The 24349-nt window shown below is 40.9% G+C and overlaps 1 protein-coding gene across 2 annotated transcripts in view; it reads right to left on the bottom strand.

The window, feature by feature from the left end:
- Positions 1-24349, bottom strand: part of AIG1 (androgen induced 1) — a 159470-nt gene that overhangs the window by 103729 nt on the left and 31392 nt on the right. Inside the window, exons 1-2 of one of the 2 annotated variants that reach the window (XM_074580552.1) lie at positions 22182-24059; positions 21572-22002 (exon numbers count right to left, since the gene is read on the bottom strand). In XM_074580552.1, coding sequence (XP_074436653.1) covers positions 21991-22002; positions 22182-22322 — 153 coding nt within the window. In that variant the 5' untranslated portion in view covers positions 22323-24059 and the 3' untranslated portion in view covers positions 21572-21990. Of the gene's footprint in view, positions 1-21571; positions 22003-22181; positions 24060-24349 lie in introns of those variants that run through there. The other variant, XM_074580551.1, reaches the window with a different exon arrangement.

Consider the following 24349-nt stretch of genomic DNA (forward strand, 5'->3'; position numbering starts at 1 on the left):
CATAGCACTTGCATTTATTTTGCTGTTAGATGCAAAGACAGCTTCAGATGGGGACTTTCTCTTTGGTATTATCAGACCTTTACCATCTTTTAGAGAAACCTGAAACTGATAAAGGATCAAAGAGATTATCTACTTGTTTCTTATCCATCTCTTATTTACATGATTCCATATTTCACACAGAAAGGACAGTTTACGTGGAACTGTCATAAAGCATTGTACACAACTTGTCCGTATAAAGTGATCGTATACTGTAATATTTCTATGAAGCTATAATTTTTAAAAAAAAACAACAGAAAATTGTAAAGCAGAGACCAACTGATTGCTGGTTATATTTAATAAAATTCAGCTCAGTCCTCAAAAACAATATGGTGTGCTTTTCTGTTTTCGGTTTCTTTATTCTTCTTAATGGTAATCTTTTTAACAGCACTAATAAAACAGATTTTTCTTATAGGTCAGCATACCTATTCAGATCAAAGAGAGAAGTAAGATTCACAACTGAGATGTTCCCTATCAGTGGCCATTTCATAAGAAGGCAGAATGTTACATCTGTTAACTTCACTGTTGCGTAACAGCACAGGAGGAGCAACCAAGAGCAAAGCAGGCAAATCCACAGCAATTTACTGCTTTTTAACTCAAACCAGCGCTTCAAATTCAGCTTGAAAAAAATAGAGGAAATGCTACTGTAGTCGGACAAACCAAAAACAAAAGTGGTTTCTCTGTGGCAAGATATACTAAGTAAGCAGACTGCTACATTCTGCACCACTTCCCATTTTTGGATGAAGCCCCTGCTGAAGAAAACTGCAGAGAAATAAGGCCTAAGGCATTGCTGCCATGTGAGCATCGCAAAAACATCACACTGAATGCAACTGCCTAGTCAACCACAGGCAGAAAAAAGGACTCTAGTACTCTGGAACATACCCAGGCTTGTACGGGCCAAAACCAAGAAACAGAATGGCAAACACTTTGCCTAAAGAAATAAAAGCATGTTTTTTTGCTATACTCCTTATTTTTTATTATACTAGAAAATGGTGAATAAAATGGTGCATTTATTTTATTTCTGATCCATAACTACCATGACTGGTGACAGGCTCAAATATGCTAGAATTTCTCCAAGCAGAAATTTGAACTGTTTTAACTAAATAAATGAACTTACTTTAAATGTATTGCACATGTAAAGAAAAACTTAAACCAATGCATTATGTATTTATATCTGACATACTGAACAAATGAAATGTTTTCCATAGTAAATAAAACCAGATTTAGTGTTTCTTTTCACCATGCCCTACAAGATTTTAGAGGTAGTAGATATTATCCTCCCACACCTCATTGTTATTCGCAGGTGAGGAGGAGGAAAACCAGCTTTCCTACTTTTTAACTCCCAGTTGGTTTCTCAGTGAATTGATTTCTCCTCATTCTGTGTGAATGAAATAGTTACTGAACTAAACTAATGAATAACAGGAAGAAATACTTTCTCTGCATCTGCAGAGGCGACTAGTGTTGTCAAAAAAACAACTAATAATGAAGCAAACTCTAACTCAGGTGCTACACCATTTTCTTCAGTAGTTCTGTGGTGCGGCTCCTCTTAAACGTCAGTAACGCATGCTCCAGCTAGATGGAACAACAAGAACTACTGAAAAACCTGGATGCTTATAAAAGAATCCAAAAATATGCTGTATCAGGATACATGATAGATTATGAGTGTGTCACATTATCACACATACAGCAAACAGGATTATCTGAGTGATCCTACGATTACATCAAGTCTGGGACTTCACATAAGGGAAAGTGTTTAGTCTTGTCAAGGGCTGTGAAATCTCTTCCTTGTTTGCAAAACACAGATAGGTATCTCCAGAATGACTCCAGTTGATCACAAAATCTTGAACATTTCTGAAGTGTTTTCACAATGTACTGAAGGACTCTCTTCCGGTAGTCGTGATACATGAGGATACTGGTGCACAGACACTGCAGCAATAGTACTTGGTCTTGTACAAATGGCTGCCCGCTGGTAAGACTTCAAACATGTTACTCAATTTGGGGGGGAGGTGGGGTGGAAGAAGTCAGGGGACACAGACCAACTGAAGATTTGAGCTTAAATTTGTGTAACAGACTAAAACAGACTATAATATGACTAATAGGTACTCAGTAGCATCTGATCGCTATTTTATATGTTCATATAGAAACAACCAAAAAAAATTCCTGTCCAAATTGTGTCATGCATCTAAAACTGAAGATCATTTTGTGATTGCAACGTCTGCAAAGACTAGCTAGGCTCAACTCACACATTAGAATAAAGACAAGCTATTTGTGCATGTTTAGGCATATATCTCTTACTGACGCTTAGAAAGAGTGAAGACAAGTGGCTGGTTATTTCATTGCCATTTGCTGTCTTAACAGGTCAGGAAGTTCTTACATATACGCTTACATACCAGTACTGCCTTTTAAAGCTGCCTGTTCCATTTTTCAAATGTAATGACAGATTGATCTCTCACCTCTCTGGTGACTGTCCAAAACCTGTTTCTGTCTCCATGAAACCAACAGACATTGGAACTAATAATTTCGTCTTTCACATGTAATTTTACAGTCCACTGTTTCCCAGTCATATAAAGAATTCTTACTCATATCCTGTGTCCAACTTTTGGTTCACATTAAAGTGATGCTATGCATTCTTTGGTAAGATCCTCATCACGGTATTTTTCCCTGGATCTTTCCAAGTCTTGGTGTCAGCAGCAAACTAACACCAATTCAGCTTTTAACCAAGATGCACAATGTCGATAAAAAATTGTCACTTAAGTATCTGTAAGGCAAGCTGCACGTGAAATGCAGCACTAATGTATTTTCTTGAAAAGGCTTATTAAAGTTTTGCAGGTAATCTTTCCAAAGGCTAACAGTATATTGTTAAAGGGTTTATCAACTGAGGGAGTGTTCTAAGGCCTTGAATTTACAGAGGTTGTCTTTGGCATCTGTGTGCAATGTAGTCAAGACACTAACAAACTAGGATGATAACCTTTTATTGTCACTTTGTGGAGTCTTCTGTCAATTAAAATGTAAGAGGCAAAATATGGATGTAGCCACACAGTTTTTTTCTCTGTTGCTGGTAAAGGCTGAAATCAAAGCTTCAGTTTGTCTTGGGATATTGGAGTCTTACAGTTTAACACCTTAGACATGTACACTTCAAAAATTGGCTAGCCTCAAAAGGAGTCTACCATTCCTCACCATTACTCCTTAAAACTAGAGAAAGAGCCCTGAATTTTAATGCCTGTTTATGATACCATAATCACACCCGTTGTGCTCTGCAGAGATATATTCAGCTAGAAGAAAGAACAAGAACAAGGAGACTGTGGCAAGAGGGACTGTTGCTACCTCTCCTCCTACAACAAATACTTCCCTACATATCCTACACATACTCTACTTCACAAACAAAATCAGCCATTCTCATTATATGTCCTGTTATTTTTCCTCCTTTGTTTGGCCCTGTAGTACCTTCTGGGTGGGATCTCACAAGTACGCAACGTTCTTCGAGCTTTCTACTCCACTGATGCTGGAGTCAAAGATGCCTATCTTTAACTGCAGCAGAATTTTTGAAAAATCTGACTTTTTCTAATTATATGTGTCATGATATGAATATGCAAAGCCTATATGAAGGACTTTCAGGTAAGTCATACTGATGGTCCATAACTGAATCTTATATGCAGTCAGGTGAAATTAAGTTCCTGGTTTTTTGTTTGGTTTTGGTTTTTTTTTTTAATTTTTCCTTGATGTTCTTAATGTTTGATAAAATACGTGTATGCTAGCTTCAAATTCTACATATTAAGATAAGTATTCTCTAGTGCAGCTAAACAATATTGTACTACTGGTTTATTTGAAGAAACTGTGAAGAAAAATTACAGCTAGTAAGTATTACAGCAAAGTCTATACAACCTTTTAACGTTTACAGCTAGGACTTAAAAAGAAACTGAAAAGGAAACCTACTGGAATTCATAGCACAAGGTACAAAGCACTGAAAAATCCTATTTTATTACACCTGATGACATCATCCAACGAAGCAACAATAGCTAATTTTATTTTCACATTTTATAGATAAACTGAAGCCCAAAGAGTTTACTAACTCTCCTGTGAAGACATGTTAAAGCTCAGAACATTCTGGAACAGGAAGACAGTCAAAAGTCTTGACTGAATGAGACTCACTAAATAATCCTTTTGCCCTTGATAGGAGACAGTTGTCAGAAATTCTTCAAGATTTAAATACCTCCCTCCCTTATAGACATCTTTGAAAGGTCATACTTAAATATAGATGTAGACACTTCTAAATAAACACCACTTGCATCTTCCTCTTGCTGATAAAGCTATGCCTATATGATAAGTCTATCATGGAAAAAAATAATTTTCAGTTATGGACCCTGGGAGCGAGCAGGAAAGTTGTGCTGTAAATTTAACAGTCTTCTCTGTGTTTCAGTCTGTGTACTTAACAACTTAAACATGTATTTCTAATTGGTATGTGCTTCATGGAAGAAAGGCTTCATCCAGCCTTGGTCTAATTTTCTATACCTTGAACGTTCAATCTCATCTACGTCTACATGCAAAGTGAAGACAAGATGCTAGCAATATCAAATGATAATGATGTGCATTCGTATTACTAAGATGTAAATGGCAACACAGGGTGCGAGAGGCCTTAAAACTGGATGAAGAATGCACAGAAATTCAAGCACTAATGAAGCTAAATCCTCATTTGGAAGAGAGTAGAACAACAATAAAACTAGCATCATTTTCGAAGTAAAACTGTCAGAAGCAAATGTGGACTATGATTAATCAAGAATGTAAACACCTAAAATTCTTTTGCTGCCATGATTGTTTACTACTAATTAAGCTGATAATTTTTTTCACACTCCATTTGCAGCAACAACTTCTGTTTGAAGTGTTGTAAAGATGTTGTGTTTGTCCAACACAGAAACAAACACTTGTAAATTTCCCTTTTTGATGGTTCTACGCTTTGATCAATTCAGTTCCTTTTATGACTTCAGGAAAACTGGCTTTTGGAGATTTATTCAATTTCCTGAGACATGACCACTTGAAACATTTGATGACCACTAACTTTGGCTCTTTACATTGTTGACCTGTGTCACAGTCGAGGTGAGATAAAAATAAAGCTGTGGAAAAGTCAGATTAAGACGAGTAAGGATATTGCTTCCTTTTGTTGCTGTGGTTCTTTATAAAATACTTGGACATACTTGGTGAATGGAAAAGGTCCGAAGCATGGCTAGTTCACAGACCCACCAGAAAATGAAGAGGGAAGGAAGGATGTTTATAATGGAAGTAGGTCTGACTGCTGTAAGCTTAAAGCTCAAATCAGATAAATCACTTAGGATGAAGATTTTCAAATGATAAAAATTTGGAAGTCACTGTCATATGATTACTGATTAAAATGGCAGCTACTCTCAAAATTAGGTGTATCTGGAAGCTATCTATGACATTTAACTGGGGTTCTGCGGAAGCAGACACACAACCTTATCTGAGTCTAAAGAGCAAAGGTAGTCTTCCAGGGCTGGGTCTAGTGCAGGATGAACCAAGCAGCAGCCCAAAGTAAAACAGCTCACACCAAAACTGCCTGACTCTAGAAGTTTGTTATTAGAGTTCACTCATGTCTTTTTGATATTCTTCTAATAGATAACTCTACATCTTCAGATTTTCTTTTTAGACCAGTTTAATTCAGTCAAAGACCTTTTTAGGCCACATAGCTGAAAGAGATACCAGGGAATTATTCAGAAAAGATTAATTTCACGCTCTGGGATGGGAATGCAAAAAATGTACTCATAATAAAACATGCTTGGAAAACATTCTTGGGAGAAAAAGAGTAAGCCATAAACCCTTATTCTCCCCACAAAAAAAGTGTTAATTAATGAGAGAACTGAAAACTGTAAACATAAAACATAAATCTAAAAAAATATAAAACCCCAAAGCATTTGTGAATTAAACTGACACATGTCCCACTTCACCACATGAATACAACGCTGTTTGTTGTATATCCCACACCCTCCTTTCTTCTACCTATAATCGTAAGTACATATACACATACTCTCTCTTGCGTATCTCAAAACCTTTGGGCTAGGGTTGGGATTGCCTTTTTTCCTCCGCAGTTAGGAAAGCTGGACCTCCTCATGGGCTGTCCCAGCTTGGCGACCTTTACAAGCAGGGAGAGGAAGGCCGGCAGCCCGACCCTGCTCTCTGGCACCCAGGAAGCAGGCTGCCCGCGAGCAGGGCTTGGCCGTGAGGCCCCACCGATCTGCCCACCACTGCCACTGTCTCCCCTGGGGAGGAAGAGGGTGAGCTGCCCACGACTGTCCCTCGGCCAAGTCACGCCTGTGGGCCACCCTTCGAGCACTGCTGGCAACCAGCAGCAACAGCAGCAACGAAACAGGGCTACAACACACAAATGCCAGCGGTACACAGGCTTAAGCGTTTACATAAGCACATACTACAAAATACACTAACAGATAAGGACACAGACACAATTCAGAATGGGGAAGGCTGCCAGAACAACGCGTTCCTCTCCAAAGCGTGCACACAGCCGCCTCAGCCCAGCTTTGGAGAAGGACCCTTCAGGAAAACAGGGCCGTGATCCACAAGGATCCAGGTCTGGAGAAACACTGACGATACTTCTTTGCAACCTCCTTCAGGGCAACTCACTGATCCTTTATGAATTTTTGAACAAATAATGAATATTTGAGAAAAAATCTGTTCAGCACAGTGAAGCAATAATCGACGGACACGAAACGCGTTCCTCATTTCTCTCCCCATTCAACTCTGCAGCTACATGAAGACAGTAGCACAGTAAACAAGCCTCCTCCTCCTCAACACACTTCAAGTCATTCTTCCCACACACAGCTGCCACTATCATGCATATTTCAAAGCCTCCATCTGGGCTTGACAACTGTACCTTCCTTTCTTCCAGCCAACAGAAATACACGTCCTACTCAAACAGGCATGGACAATATCGCACTGTTTATTTCAGAAAAGAAGCTGTTCCACAAGTAGGTCATGTGGGTGGAAGCCCCCATGCTAACCTACATGTTCACCATGAGGTTAGAGCTACTCTACATTCATTTTTCCCTCTTTCCAGCTAGAAACTGTCTCCAGGCAGCATGCAAGGATTCGCGGTACTTGTCCAGGCTGCTGAATGCCTGGTTCTTCTGGATAAACACCTACTGCTCACACAGGGATTAACTTCACAGTATACACCCAGCAAGTTCAGCATTTCCCAGAGATCCTTCATTTATGCCACGTGTGCCATACAGTGCAGGTACACCCCTTCTGTCCAGAAATATGGCAATGATCCCCACGGCTGTTGCAGACTGAGGACACCCAAAACTCAGCATACATAGGGGGCAGATCTCTGGTCTGGGGCCTCCTCTTTTTCTCCTGTAGGTCAACTTTCCCTGCTGCAGCTATCCCTCTCCATGTTCTGCTGCACCAACCACCCACTCTGCACCCGTGGCAGCAGCCTACGTTCTACCATTTAAATAGCTGTGTCTTTTCCTTTCTCCATCATCGTTAGGCTGGACTCAGTTTACCCTTCCTGTATCATCAAATGCACCTTCCTACATCCCCCATGCAAACAAGCACTCTGCCTCTGCCCATCTCTTGCTCTGCAGCAGCTGGGCTGAGGTTGTTGGGTTGAGGAATGGGTTGAGGACAGTGTCTGTTGCAACAACCGGAAGGGCTGAGGCCAAGATAGGATATGGCTTTTATCTTGGAGAGTAGAAGAAGGTGGGGCCAAAACAGGAGCCAGCATGGAGTCAGGTTGCTCCTGTTCCATCAAGGGGTAGTATGTGCCTTCACTCACACCTGGTGGCAACGTCCACACACTTCCCATCCCTTTGCTGATAGCAGTAGCAGCAAGTGAGTCACCGGGTGAGATGGGGCAGACTGGAGGTGACGTTTGATTATCTGGACAGTGGTGCTTGAACAGCCAGTCTCAGCTCCAGACCCACCCCATCCTGCAAAAACCCCCAAAGGCTGAATAGGAATAATCTATGGGCAGCCTCTGTCCCACAAATCACCTCCTGGACGCCTGACATTAATGGTGTTTTAACATATAGATTACACAACTAAGATAATTCCTTAAGGGTTGCAATGACTATATGTCCAGCCAATTTCAGTGTCTTGCACGCTGGGCTTGCATTTGGTTTAAATCACGTCTCTTTGCAGAGATGTTGTGAGGCTTAGTTAGCTAGTATTTCTCAGGTGGCTTTGAGATCTTGTAACAAAAGGTGCAATGGCACTACAAAGCAATTTTACTCTTAGTAAGATACTTGCTACCAGAATTTATTGATTTTGTCCTAAAGAGAAATAAGATCTCCACCTACATGCGCATTGCTTCTTTCTTGGAAGATCAAGAACGAAAGAGATGGTACCAAACCAAATATCCATAAAGAGAAGAGACAAGATTGGCTGTTTGGAATAGGCACTCGTCATCTAGTTTATACTATTTACCTATGCTTTCTCTTGGGAAGACCACCAAGGAGGAAAATTGCAAAGCAAACTCTATTTTAGGTGCCATGGAAAGAGATGGGGCTTAAATCTTCTGCCACTCTGCAGTCACTACCTGTCTTCCTACTTTAACAGCGTTTCTAGCAAACTGAGATATGGCCTTAATTTTCCTTAAACTGATCATACAGGTTTTAAAATTTTTCTTTGATATCTGTCATAGTGCTTTGGAGGTCACCCAGGCATTTTATGCAGACTGCTGGTACATTTAATCATTTCAGTGGCTTCCTGCAGTAAATCAGGAGACATTATATTAATAAAAGATGGGGCTATTCCAGGTCTGATTCATAACGCTGAATTCCCATCTACCTGGCTTAAAAAGAGTCCTTTAAAAATGTCAGTTTACTCTATGGAATTCTGAATATCAAGGATACGTCTTTTCTCATACCAGATACATTCACCCGAGGCCAGCACCCTGAAAGGTACCGAAGACACAGGAGTGATTCAGAACGAGGGCTCACGGCTGTCTGCACCACAACCTAACCAAAGAGACCTTGTCTGAAAACACACCACTGAGATACAGGCATACCACGCAAATAAGCATCTCATAAAACAGGTTTACCTCCATCACTACACTTCTTTTCCTGGCAAACGCTGTTTAGTCACATCCATTGAGCACAAGACCCAAGACAGGCAAAATACCAGGTCTAAGAGGGAAAGATTGGCCAGAAGTGGACTTCACTTGTACCACATTATTATTATTTGGTTACTTCTTCAAAATACTTATGAAGTCCTGCAATCAGTATGTACCTAATTTAAAAAAAAAAAAAAAAAGAAAAAAAAGAAAGAAAAGAAAAAAAGATATTAAATAGTTGTTTTCTGGATTTGAATTGTTATCACATCCCCTCCTGACTTTCACTTTTATATTTCAAATTCAAGTTTGCTTTCACTGTATCACACAGCACAGGTATTATTCTTATGAAACAAGGGTAATAGCTATGATTAAGTCGCAACTTTCAGTATTATATTCTTTTGTGACATTGGTCTTGCCCTTGCTAAAGGAAAATAAAAGAAGTTTTCAATTAATACAAAATAATTCTGAATTCTAATTCTCAATTCTAATTCTGAAATTCTAATACAAAATATTTCTGAATAACAACTTCTCACTGCAACAGCTGATTCCTTTGTAATGTAGTTTTGTCCAAGTATCTTAATGAAGACAATCAAATGTTTTGTTTTCACGTGGTCAGTCCAACTGCACTGAAACCATGAATTTTAAACACTTTCTCTAAATCTTGTTTTCCCCCACAACAAATTGTGGGATTGACCTTTTCTTCCCATCTGGAGCAAATTAGTAATTTCTAAATTTATAATCACAACAGAAGAGACATTAAAAAAAAACAAAAACAAAAACAAACAAACAAAAAAAACTCAACTGAAGACCTCTTCAATACTTTAGGGTCCTAACTTGCAAGGTGCTGAAAACTCTCACATATCTAACTCACACATAGTATGGTGTGGATGCTGAGTATCACCCAGAACATGAAGTCTGACCTCAACTCCTGTGCAAACTAAGCAGAATGAATTTGGATAATACAGAGAGAACACCTTTCCATTAGCTGCCCGGAAGTAATGCCAAAATACCTCTGTAGATCAAGACCTCTGCCAGATCCACAGACCTTACATGACATTTTATCACAAGCCAGTTGTGAGCATTGGTTCTGATGACATGCCACACAGATCAAACCCCGTGGTAGGGCCAGACTCCCTGCAAAGGTGGCATTGAGACCAAAACGGTCCCATCAGAACACGGCAACCAGCCCACAGCCTACCCCTGTGCTGGGCACAGGAAGGCTAACCAGGCACGCTACAGACCCTAGGTGGGCCATATGTTGAGCGCTCCTTGTTCCAGCTGTCACTCGACTGTTCGGCTGACGTACCTTAAAAGACATTCTTGAATCTAAACCACCTAGTCCAGTCAGAATTTTATTTGTATTGACTTACATTTTAGCAACCTAATTTTACACTTCTCTTTTCATACGTGCCTACTGGGCATGTGCTCAGCCCTGCTACTGGTGGGACACGGGGCGATGGCAGGCTCATCTCTATCAGTCAACCCCTAACAAGAATGAATATACTTCCATGTAGGTTTGAGTAGAAAGTTACCACTGTGAAATTTCTCTCTTCCCTTACTTCTAAATTGCAACAGGTGTGTCTGCATGTACTCCCAATCTACCCACACAAACAAGGAACAAGTAGTTATATATGTTCACATGAAAAAAAAAGGAAAAAGAAAGCTTCTCTTATTAATTACAGTAATAGCCAACAAACTATGCAATTTTAAAAAATATTTTTGTTCATCTCACTGAATGCAGTAGATTTCAAACCTCACAATGATTATTATAAGTTTTCTTTTTCGTAAATACGAAATATAATTTAAATCATTTCAGCATCTCAGTTAAAATACGCAAATTACAAAAAAAGAACAGATGGAAAATGTCTGAATAAATTCTGATTGCTGATTCCATACATTTTTTCAATTTTTTAACTTAAATATTAATTTCTGTCAAGGACCTGCTTCTGAATTGGGAAAGTTATTATAAAAAAAATGAATGGCAGACTACCAAAAAGTGACAAGATTTTAACACCAGAATAAACATTAGGATCATGATCCATTATGCTTAACACTTAGGGGAGTTTTTTCCTGTAACCAGGATGCTTAAAAACTTGTTCGAAAACAGAAAGCAAAGCTAAGAGCCTTGGGTAACATAATTTCAAAAGCTGTTTCTTTAAGGCTATCACCACACCAAAATCAAGCTTTTCTGATGGAAGATTACTGATTCTTCATTGGTTTGGCTCTACGCAAGGTGGTTTAGAAAGACAAGAGAATGACAGTGAGTAGGTCTGGTATTGGGGAAGGATGGGGTGAGGATGCAGAAGACAATATAAGACCGCGAATGCACTGTGAGAAAAGACAGTATGCGTGAATAGTGGGAAAAGAATATAAGGGGTATTGTGGGGATAAGAAAAGCAGCACCAGACAGGAAAACACAGGCTTCTGGAAGGGGACTGGGTGCTCAATTGGAACTGGGATACAGAGTTGAAAGACCAAGAAGACTGTGCTGGCTAAGAAGAGATTACAAGGAATAGGGAAAGCAACACTACACAGACGGGTTTCCTATAAGGAAAAACAGGCAGCAAATATAGTGATAGCTAACAGCAACCTGTAACTGAGGAGCCTGACTGGGTGATAACGGGTGTGAATGGATCAGGGCAAAGTGGGAGCACTTTTATTCACAAAGCCAGCAGTGAATGAACAGAATCATCCCTTGCACACCCTCAAAGACATTCATGTTTTGGCTGTACGTTGTAGGTCGTATTTTAAAACCAAGAAGTTCAGATCCCACCGGCTCAAATCCCCACAGTAAAAAGAGGTCCCTCCACCTTTTTCTAAAAAAACAACCTCATAAAACATATCTCATAATTTTAACTCACCCTTATAATTAATGGGGAACAAAACAGCTTTGACTTAATTTGGCAATATAATTTTAGTAGCTTCTGCCCCCAACCATGAGAAAAAGAATATAAAACTTAGCCTGAAATGCCATATGACTATAATCTCTGGAAATTCAGAGGTGTTTAGCTTCTGAAATTATACTGGCATTGAGTCAAGGAGATTTGAATACTAATCTTCTATAATCATATGTTAGAATTAGAAACATCATTAGCTTCTTAATAAATAGAGAAATATCCCTTTCTAGCCATGGTAGGTCATGAGACAGCTGACCCAAAAGCTGTCTGCTCTCTCTTGTTAGCTAGAGTTCTTTGACACTCAGAAACTTAACAGCATCTGGTACCTCAAACCACTGTAATCTTCTATCTATGGTTCATTAATTGGTCACCTGAACTGACTCCAGTAGTAGCAGGCCAATTTACTCTTAGACGTGCACAGTGTATGGAGAGAGTATAGAACAGAGTAGCTTTTATGAACAGTTTGATATTTTCAAATTATGTGCAGCGTACGTAAATAACTATTATATCAAACATGTACACAAAGATGCATATCCACCTCCAAACACCCCAAATGCCTTTCAGCCTCAGTGCTGTGCAGCAGGTCCACAGAGCAGAGGTTTCCTTCGTGATTCACACATTCTTAGGACACACTTCCCAGGACCTACAGGAATGCAGATAATTGTATCTAATGCACACGCAAATTTGCAGTTCTTGGAACACAGCTATAACAAGTGAACTCAGGTCAAAAAAGTTCTCACAGCATGGAATTTCAATTTGTTTGTAAGCTTAAGTGAACAGCAAATGGGGACCTCTGCATCTGTCAGTGCATATGGCTTCTAACTAAGGACAAAATTTTGCAAGCACCTTCCGCTGAGCAGAAGCGTGCGAAGCTACACAGGTTATGCACAGGGAAGTGGAGCCATGCCACCCATGTAGGGGGGTTGTGTGTGGGGAGATCGTGGGGGTGTGTGGGAGGAAGAAACGAGGGAGAGGACAAGGAAGGGCAGGAAGTCTGAGGGAGGTAACACATGCTATTTTAGCCGAGAAACACCAGCCACTTTCCTCCACCCCTTTTTTTCCCTCACTTCGTCCTCATAACCAGCAGTCAAATATCTAAATACCCATTTGTCACAACAAAAGGCTGATCAACATTATGCACGCTCTCACCTACACACCCCAGGTACAAAGTGCTGTCACCTATTGGATCTTCCTTTTCTCTTCCACCTTCTCCACTTGCATCCTTCATAGAGCTGAGCCTGTGTGAGCACGGGCCATCAACAACTTACATCATCTCTAGGGTCAAGGGTCCTACTGCAGTGCCTCAGGATCACACAGAGACGCTAGCCTGAACGTTAGCTGTATGAAATGCTCCCACCACTTCAGCCACAAACAAGCTCGATAAGCATCTTGGAGAGAAAACATCCCTTTTGCATTCATCCATTTTATCAATTTATATAGTAGTGTTTGAAGTCAGCAGCTTCTTTTTCTTCCTTTTGCATCTGATCAAGTACATTCAGGAACATATGCCACCTGTGCTCTGCATGTGGAACTCCCACTCTGGCTGAATTCTGATAATACTAGCAATAATAATAAATAATAAATAACAATTTGTTACTTATGTGCTGCCAGGACTAGAAGGCTTCAAGGCACCTGATAAAATATAGGCAAATGGGGGGGAGGAGTAAATTTACCCGCAGGTACACAAAGAACTAGGTTTAAAACAATATACAGACAGCACTGCTCAAAACCAAAAATGAGCCATTTGATTCTTAACAGAGTAAAACTGAAATACTTTGCTAAGTCCCTGCACAACCAACTCAAACAGTCTGAAGTGTCTAGCAGCATTCGTAGAGGTGAGATTCAGCCTCTTCAATTGTTTCACTCAAACTAATTCATTGCAAAACCCTACCATCCCTTGTGCTTTGCTTTACAAGTTAGCAAGGAACTGGCAAAAGATTTGACATTCTGCACTTCTGCACATTCTACTCTGGTTTACCTTTACCCAGACACCTAATCTTCAGCTCATAAAAATCCAGCTGTAGTAGTTTTGTTTTAAGCTATACTGTAGAGAGTCCTCATGCACTTTGAAGCAACTGACCTGACAGACAACAGCGGCAAAAATACCTGAGCAATGCCAGCTGCACACAGATCTAAGTGGAAATTATTATATAATTGCACCCTTTGGCAAGTATTTGTTTGGAAATCCTGCTGTAAACAGGATGCTTGAGAGGGCAGTGGCAAGACAAGACGTTAAAGGAATGCAACTAGAGGCATTCAAATGTTGCTTTCAAACTCTCGAGGGAAAATCGCATGGACATACCGAAGTTGCCAGAAGGAGCCTTCACAGGTTCTGATTTTCTCCTAGCATTTCACATGAGCTTAACCTGTTTCCAACCAACAGAATCTCTAAATTTTGCAGTATACTGCAAAACGCAACAAGCAACGCCAACTGTATGCCAAGAGAGTGTAAATATCCTGAGGCAACCAGCAAAATGCTGATGAAAATCCTCTAAATGCTTAATCACAGTTCTAATTGGGAGAGGGACTTGTTTTCAAGTCTTAACCAAACCATGCTTATAAATTTTAATTTACTTTTAGTTTCTTCCTCTCTGAAAAGGCTGGAAGTTTTACTTCAGCTTCCAACTGAATTAGTTTTTTCTTCAGATGTCGATCTACTTTTCCATCCACTAAACACAGCTTTTTCAGTGGTAGCAAATTTAACTGTGTCGAGTTGCAAAAATCTTGCATCATACATAGTAAGAGTAATAGAACAAATGCCATAAGGCTTTGAAAACTAATAACAAATTCAGAGCATTCAAAAATATGGTACAGAGAAAATGTACCTATTCAAATAAATGCAGGCAAGTAAGGCAAAATTCGAAAAAGTTTTCATTAGAAGGAAGAAAGCTTTCCATATTCACCCATTCAAAGAATGAACAAGGAGTCTGTACTTCACTTTGATCTTCAAAATAAGCCAAGGCACTATCAATTTTGTTTGTAACTCATATACCTGGACATGCAAGGTGAGAAGACCAGGCCTCAGATACAGATACTTAAAAGCAAAAAACTGTGTTGAGAGGAACTTGATGTCTTTCATGTGTGCATTGTAAGCAATAACATCACTTCTGTTTCAAATATAGAAATGTCCAATGTGAATTTATTACACACCAATACTTGTTTCACCCTTGAATTCTGCAGAAAGCACACAAACCTGTCACTGGTGTGGATCTTTTTAACATTTACTGACTGGAGTTGCATTAGCAACTCAAACTCCAAATGACAAGGAATTCTCCACCCATGCTGAGCTCCTCCCAACATCAGAGTCTATAATGAAGCAGCGCAATTAGGAAAATGTTTTCTAAATACTGCATTAGGACGGGCAGGCACTGACAACTCCGATTATTAGATATGGAAAGTTGCAGCACAGAAAAGCCTGCATGTAATGGAAGGAATCTGAGGTATTTTTCTTTTATTGTTTTGTTCAGGTAAATACAAACTCGGTATAATCCCTTGGAATGAATCTACATTATAACATGTTTAATACACTGCAGAATTGCCTATTTTTTCAACTTTGTTTTACTACATTTCATTATGGTTTTACTTTGTTCAAATCTGCAAACTTACTTCTGTAGAATGTCAAGGTTTTGTAATTTCATTAAGGTTTTTTTTTCCTATTTATAGGTTTAAACAACTTCATATTTTGTTGTACAGTGGCATACTGGCACACTCAAAATTTCCATCACATCAATAATAAAAGATTTTTATCGTGTGAGTGTTTCCCCATTTTCAGATAGAGTGATCAAGTTCCTTTTTTTTTTTTCAGCCTAAGGACACAAGAAGTAATTACTCACAGGGACTTCTACCCTACAAGTCTTTGTACATCCTTGGGCTGATATAAAAGCAAAGATTCAGGAGAAATCTGATTCCTATTAAAATATTTTTAATTTAAAACACTAAATTTGCAATTTTCTATTTCATTTAAGAACATTATTTGATAGGTTCTATAGATCTTTACTACAACTTAAGAAGGTCAATCACTCAAAATTTCTTTCTTGTACACACTTAAATGGCCTCAGTAAGATAACACAAATATACTTATAAGGTTAAAAATACATCCATGAAATATTTTGTTATAGACTTATATTCACAACAAATTAAGACAGCTCAGAACCCCAACTTTGATTTCAGCATAGAACACTAACATAGAACACTAGATGTGTTGTCCTTGTTTAAACTATTTGTCTAAAATATTTAACAATTTTGTCATATGGATTATGGCAAATAATTACTACTACTATTACTATTACTACTATTATTACTATTGTTGTTGTTATACTTATCATTATTATTAAAATATTTAACAATTTTACCATATAAGATTATCTGAGTTATCCTTACCACTATAATAAAATCATAAAGAAAATAATTCAATTTTTTTCAAAGAGGAACAGAAAGACTACTAAACCAACTTCTTGAAGTTGTCATCATTTAAAATTGTTCTGGCAAAACTCTAGACTTTACACTGGTTTAAAACATAGCACTGTTACCTATCACTTACAGACTCACAAGTTATAAAATAATATTACTGACATGAGTTAAATCTATCATCATAGTAAGCGTTCACAATTTGTCCTCTCTTCCACTCCTCTCCTTTTCCCTGCCAACCCTACTGCCAACACAAATATTTCAAGGTAGCCATGACTTTCCTAAGAATTCCCAAATTAAATGTTCAACATATTTAAGTCCAATTGTAAAATAAAGACATGCTAATGCAATGTGAAAATGGAACTCTTCAATGTGGTGCTCAAATTCCACTCAATTTCTAATAGCGCTACCAAAAGTAAACGGAAAACACAGTTCTATGAATAAGAAACGGTGATACTATTACATTTTTATTACCGCATCGACGGCACTATACGTAACTGTTTCTCTGACATGTTTACAGCCTGAAAGGCAAAAAGAAAGCTCTAAAACACACACTTATTAAAAGGCTCCCATACGTATATCATTGCCTTTTCGCTCAAATACATTAAGCAACATTAAGAAGCCTCACCTTGTTATTCCTCAAAAAACAACCCCTTTCTTTCTCTGCAAACTGATAAACACTCCCATTGACTGTATCCTCTGTTACAGTGTAAACACTGAGATATTTAGACATGGTGATTAATTACCTCTGGGAATAATACATAATAGCATTTTACACTTCTGTAATCTTTTCACCCAAAAGCCATAAAACACTTGAATATAAGGGTAACTTCACAGATGATGAAAGAGGAAAGCAGAAGGTGAAATTCATTTTACTAAAGGAAATCCTGGAAAGAGTCATAGTTATATTCCATGGAGTGCAAAACATGTTTTCACTTTTGTCTTGTGTGTCATGGTAAGTTTAACCCATACAGTTAGCAATGAAAGTTACTCAAGTTCAGATATTGCACCAATAGCACAGTTTATTATTCCTTAATTCTGAACCATCTGGCCTCTGACATCTTCTGGTCATTTTATTTCCTATCAGCATGACTAAATCCAAATTGGGCACAAATCACCTATAATTTTTAGCCACGCTTTGTTAAGCTGCTATCTTCTTCTGTTGTCTAGTAACTGTATCTCATATAATTTAATAACTAATTAAATGCACTAAATAAGTAAATGATAAACCTACCAACTCTATTTTCTAGTCCTGTTGTTAACATGCCCCTCTGAAATTTGCCAAAGACAAGAAACAAACTAAGTTCTCATGACTTATTTAAACTTAATCAAACGAAACTTAAATGAATTTTCCACAAAACAAATACAACATGTACTAGCAAAAAATATGCTGGAAGCAGAGCTTATACCTGTTTTTTGTAGAACTCAATCTGCCAGACAACGTATAAAAGTTCATACACAGACATCCTGCTATTTCTTTCAAGAGAATAATAAAAGTATAAGGCCAGACAGATTTATATATGAGCGAAATCAATTCCTCTCTAGCTTTGGCTGCCCTGAATCAAGTCGTATGAATACCCACATTAACATTCTGTTATTCAAAATGGGACCATTAATCATAATCATAAAACATAACACTTCCAAAAATCTAGCCTTGCTTTTGGTCTCGATAACTACCCTGTTCAGCCTATCAGAGAGACCTTAAGATTAAAATAAAACCCAAACGGTATTTCGTTAATGCCTGGGAATATATGTGCAATAGTATCTCGGTTTAGTCTAGCTTCTTTGAGGAATAAGGGTTTCACAGAAACTGCACAATAAAAATTAGAAGTTATTTAGACCAGGGCACTCCTCACTAAGGAGATATATACTTATTTTAACTCTAAGCTACTTTTCTGCTAATTATCACACACATTCAAACACAAAAACTAGAACTGGTCTTCTTTCGGCACCCACAGGCTCCAGAATCTTTATTCCAGAATTCTATTTATTTTTGCCTCCTCTCACAACAACAGTAAGAGAAACTGAAGAACAAAACTTAACCCCTGCAACAGCAAGGATCCTGCCATTTTAGACAAGTTGGTGCAACGGATCCCTTAACAAACGTGTATTTATAAAGGCAGGTGTGTGATGGCAGTGTATGAAGGATGACCTAGTTATCCTTAATTCAAGTACTATTATCTTTAATTTAGCTACTTCAAGTACTTACAGAACTGAACAAAGAGTGCTAGAAGTCGGGAAGATTTCTGAGAGACTAACATAGCTAAGAAACTTGCTGCAAAGAATCATTTTGTACGGCATAGTTTTCACCCTAAGTTAACTTTCAAGGGTCAACAATGAATTTATGGGTTGTGGTGCAGGACAGTGCAGTCCTGCAGCAGTCCGCTACTAAAGCACAAAATGGTGAATCTGAGTCTAACAAAGGCAGCTACACAAGAAATTTTAGGCACATTTCTTGAAATATACCATCTGAATCCAGTTCTTTGCCATTTTCACATGAACTAACTTTGGGGCTTGGTTTGTGTTGTGAGGCTAAATGAAAGCAACATGTAGTAGCTTTGAACTAGCCTGAATGCTCAGGTCAATAATTTGATCTGCTGGGCCCAATGACCGATCTTGGCAGCAGCTCTATACCTCTTTGTACCTCAGTTCCCCAGTCTATGAATGACAAAAAAGATACTGCTTTCATTTCTGAAGTGTTTTGGAATCCATGGGTACTATGCAGATATCTTTATCATCTTTTGAATAAGTGGGATAAGTATCTACCACCTCTACATAGAAGGGAGAAAGTCTGAAGTGGAGAAATGATTGTTAGTGGCAACAGTGAGGAGCATCACCAGCGTAATGGCAAAACATACTGCCAGTACATTGCTTCAGAAATGAGAAAACTATCCCATTGACACAGGTGTTGTAGGGAATGTGGCTACCGCATTCACAACTGCAAAAAACCAGTGTCAGTCATCAGAATGACAGCGGTTAAAATAAGTCATCAGTTGCACTTATTTTCTTTCTTAATTCAAGGACAGGAGAGATTAAGCTTGAATACTAGCATCCAAGAAAATCTTACTTAGGTATGAACATCCAAAATATTACAGACAGACAGGGACATTACAGTCTTTATCTCTGCATTAAATAGCTTCCTCATAATGCTCAGCTTCTGTAAACAGTGTGAGGGCTGTAAATCACATTAATGCATACACTTAGAATACCTTACTGTGTCTTGTGTTTTAGAGTCCAAACTACTGCTTTTTCATAATTCAGTTCAAAATTATATTACCTGCAGATAACTGTAAATCATTTTACACAGCACCTCTGCAAAGCCAGTTACCTAAATTTCCAAGACATTTAATGATGCTGATACTGGAAAGGATCATCCCTTTACAAATGGACAGATGAAAAAAATATCCAAATTACTTTTCAGATTCAAGTCATAAACTCACTTTTCTCAAGAACCAGTAGCAGTTTTTGGAAACAGAACGAATGTCTACGTGCTTCTGTGATGTCAAAGATGAAATCTCTGCTTGTGAAGGTACAATCTGTAGCAAGAACACGCGTCTGCCAAGACTTTGGCATTGATAATATTTTGTCTAGACAGCCTTTGAATGTGACTGACACAGGAACACTGCACATGGTTGAGGAAGCTGAAACTTATGGAAGAGCTTTTCAAGACTTAGTCAATACGCAGTATTTCGGAAATGTGCCTAACATCCTCCAGCGTGCCTCCCAATATCCTCCTTGGGAAAGGGTTTTGGTTTTTCTAGTTTCCCAGTTATCCCAGGAGACAGAAAGATAGATTTGCTTAAATAAAATGCTGCCAGGGCCATTTGGACATAAGTAAATATTGTCAACAAATGGAGAGGTCTATGTGCTGGCTAGTCACCAAGAAAGGTGTTCAAGTGGTTGAATTGTGTGTTATTTGGAAGGACTGAAGACTGTTAGCAACTGCTAACCTTTTCTCAACTATCGGACTTAACTATGAGAAACAGATGGCAACTACTAAGTAAAGGACAGAAATGACTAGCTGCAGTTGTTAACCGTTCTAGACATTTTAGAAAGCACTACATATTTACCTTGACCTTTTGGGCCATGACAGAAGTAGCCTGAACTATGTGCATGCTTGGATGGGAAAGTCCACATGAACTTGCCACAGAGAGCAGGCTGTAATTTTTGGGAAATGATGAGTATCATGTACTGTCAAGTGTTATTTTCACTGTGTGACAGCCATAGTTCACTTAATCCTCAAGCAACTGTCAGGGCTAGGAGAACATAGGAAAAGGTGAAGGAGACTCAAAGGCAAGATGATGGGCTTTTAGCTTTAGTTGGTTCACTCCCAATTCAACTGCCACTAAAGTAAACAACTCCCCCCTAACTTACTGGAACTTGGCACTAACTTCTATCAATTCGTATTGCTAACAGTACTGTCCAGCAGCCGAAAAGAAAAAAAAAAAAAGATAATTTAGACTCTAGTTTGCATTTCAGAAAAACATCAGGCCTTAAGATGCCCTTTTAAAATTGAACTAAAAGCACTAGTTATGGCTGTGGATAATTTTTGGCATCCAACACAAAAATTATCCTGGCTAAATGCAAAATACAGTAGGTGCTTCTTCTCTCAAAATGGAAATGTGGACCAAAAACATGGACCTCACTGAACCTTAGCTTAATCTTGATACAGAAATGTGCATACTTGACCCGCCAGGTTAGGTGTTTGAGTTAGGTCTCCAAACTCACAAACTCAACCTACTGACTGGATATGGAGTGTGTAGGCAATAGCAGCAATACTTGTGAACCTACAATGAGGTTCTGAGAGAGGTTTTATCACTGGGAAGCACTGAAATACTTTCATTTTGGGACTTTTCTGTAACTCAGTAGGAACTGCAAAATTTCTCGCCTATTTGCACTGTGGATTCAAAGAAAAAAAACAAAATTATTTTGATCTAGGGTACTAGGTGTAAATTGGCTACCACATTTCTGAACCAGAAACTGAAACTGAGTTTCTCCTCCCATCTCCTCTCTTCCTCCCGCCCCCTCTCCTCCCACCTGCACAAGGGGAAGGCTGTTGAGGAGGCAGGGAAGGCTAGGAAGCGCAGGGCAAAAATAGCCCTTGGCCAGCACCTGGTGTTTTCCAGCAGGCCAGTATGCTCGTGACTGTTCCAGATCTGGACCCTTATGAAGAAAAGTGAAGTGAAACATCTTTTGTTTGTTAGGCTCGTTTATGGATTTGCAACCAACGCTAGCTGGATCCGGCAAGTTGTGTTGCCCAACGCCTTCTGTGTCACCCTCACACACTTGCACCTGCTGGGGACAGATTCCTCGGATGGGCCCATGGCAGCAAGACATGTTTTCTACTTTGACAGCACACAGGAACCAAATGCTGGGACCAGCAGGTTCTGGCGTTTACTGTCAGCCATTACAAAAGGCGAAACACAGCACCAGCACGGCGGTGACAGTGACAGGGTGCCAGGCGCGCCTTCCCCACCGCCGCTCACAGGCAGCGGCCCCTCGGCTTTGTCCGTCTCTTCCTCCGTTCAAACCACCCGGCTCAGCTGCCGCGGTCTCCGGCTGGCTCCTCTCTCACGGCCGGCCCTGCAGTCACAACATGTCGCCGTCCCCGCTTTTAAGGTCACCTCATGGCGCTGCTGTCGAGGCGGGCCCGCCGCCTCCAGGGGCTCCCGCGCGGGGCCGCGGCCGTTCAACGGGGGCAGCCTGAGGGGAAAGGGGGAGGGGGGGGAGGGGGCGGGCCACTGGGGCCCAGGGGCACTTACCAGGTCTATGAAGGTCAGAAATTTCCAGCTGCCTCCATAGGTCTGATGCGCGGGCATGTCAATGGCCTTGTAATTGCACAGGATGGAGCAATAGGACAGGAGAATGGCGGCGCGCAGCACCTGGCAGGGTACCAGCGCCATGTTGCACGCTGCGCCGGGGCGGCCTCGGCGGCGGGCTGGGAGCCAGCTCGGGGTGCACTTCCGTGTGTGTGTGTGTGTGTTCGTGTGTGTGTGTGTCCTTGTGTGTGCGCGGCCGTGCGGGCGGGACTGCGAGCGCCCCCGCACCGCCTTCAGTCAGCCCCGGCCGGGGCGGGGCGGAGCGGAGCGGAGCGGGGCAGGCGGAGTTGAAGGGCCGGTTGGCGGCGGCGGTGCCGGCGCTGCTGGCAGCGGCCTGGCCGGCGGGCCGGGCAGGCTCGTCAACCGCAGCTCCGCGACCGGGGCGGGTGGGAGGAGGCCTGGCCGTTCCCGAGGGAGCGCGGGGCATGGCCTCCCCGCCCCACCGCCGCGCCGCGCCGGAGGCTGGCAGGTGCGGGGTCGGGGCCGCGGCGGCGCGACCTGCGTCCCTCGGGCCGCGCTGCCCCGGGAGGGCACGAGTGCGCGCACGGGCAGTAAGTTGCTCGCAGAGCCTGGTTGCCCGCAGTTTCAACAACAAAAACAAACAAACAAAAAAAAAAACCAACACTGCGTTAGCAATTACAGGTTTTTAATCGGTGCGTGGTAAAACGCTGCCGCGACTACCCGCCCCCCGGCAGTCCCGCCACAGCGCCCGGCCGCCGGACCGGCCCTACCGGAGCCCCCGGGGCGGGCAGCCCCTCGCGCCACCCGCTGACCGCGCCGCAGCCAGTGCGGCGGTTGGGAGGCCGTGAGGCGGCGGTCCCTGAGGTGAGAAGCCGTGAGAGGCCGACGGGCTAAACCAGAGCCCCGGGCGTGGGCTGTGAGCCCTGTTGCCGCTCCACAGTTGGCCTATGGTGTCCATACAGCAGTCCCGGCGCGGAGAGCAGTCATCCTGTCATGTGTGTTTGTGAGGCCCGGTCAAGGCCTCCGTGTTACCAGAGACAATCGGTAGAAGTGCGCTCTGCAATACCTGCAACCACTGTAAGACGATTATCTCATTATCCCTTGATTAAAAGGCTGGGTGGAGTATCATTATAAGGATACTTTCTTGATGGTGGATGGTGGTGGCCACAAAGTGTTCCTGGTTGTAACTAACCCCTTGGTAATACCCTCCCAGGGACCAGGAGGTCATCACGAAGGTTCATGCCCTCAGCTCTGACGAGTGGTGGCTTCTTGCTCTCTGAGGGGGCACGCAGTACGGTGGCTAGCAGAAGCAGCTGGTCATGGTGACAGGAAAGACTTCGACCTCCACTTGAATCTCCGTGTTGGTCATGCTGGCTCTGAGGAGGCCCTGAGACCAAATCCTTTTTATTTAGTCCGGCAGAATAAAAAAAAAAAAAAAAAGGCGGGACACTAAAACAAAAATGTCATGGGAGGAAAATCAAGTGAAAGACGATACATGGGTAGGTGAGCTCTGGTGTGATTTGTGGGATCAGTATTTATTCCAGCCTTTGGTTTAAAGGCAATGAATGACTGTTTCTGTCAGCAGACATTTGGTCACCAAAGGGATCCCTGATGCTAGGAGCAGTTGAGGATTGGACTTCTATGCCCTGAAAAGGAAAGGATTTTAAAGTGCTTGATTGCAGGGTAAATATTAAATTGTTCCACCATCTGGAAAAGTTATTTTAAAGGGAAAAACCCACCAGCAGTGATGTCTGGGTGTGGATGGACAAACCACTTCGATAAACACCATGTCCCTACTACATCTGTCTTCTGAAATAAATATTTGAACAATAAGGTGCTTCATCATAGTTATGCTACTGGAAGGCAAAAAGAATCAATGACTGTGCAATATGTTCCCTACTTTTATTCCATTACATAGAGCCAGTGCCTCTTAATCTGGTATCCACTGTGCTCATGTTCTACAAAAGCGAAAGGCGGTTTAGGAGAACGCATGCTAGCAGCTATCCTAGATGAAATTAGCACAGTTTAAGAGCTGTGCTTATGCAGTGGAGTTGTATGTCAGGCATGGACAAAGAATCATCTAGAAGCACAGGGCATGAATTTCCCACTGGATCCTTTAGGTTATTTTACCTTATCTTAACCAGATTCAC

The sequence above is a fragment of the Larus michahellis genome, chromosome 3, assembly GCF_964199755.1.
Source record: "Larus michahellis chromosome 3, bLarMic1.1, whole genome shotgun sequence".
NCBI lineage: Eukaryota > Metazoa > Chordata > Aves > Charadriiformes > Laridae > Larus > Larus michahellis.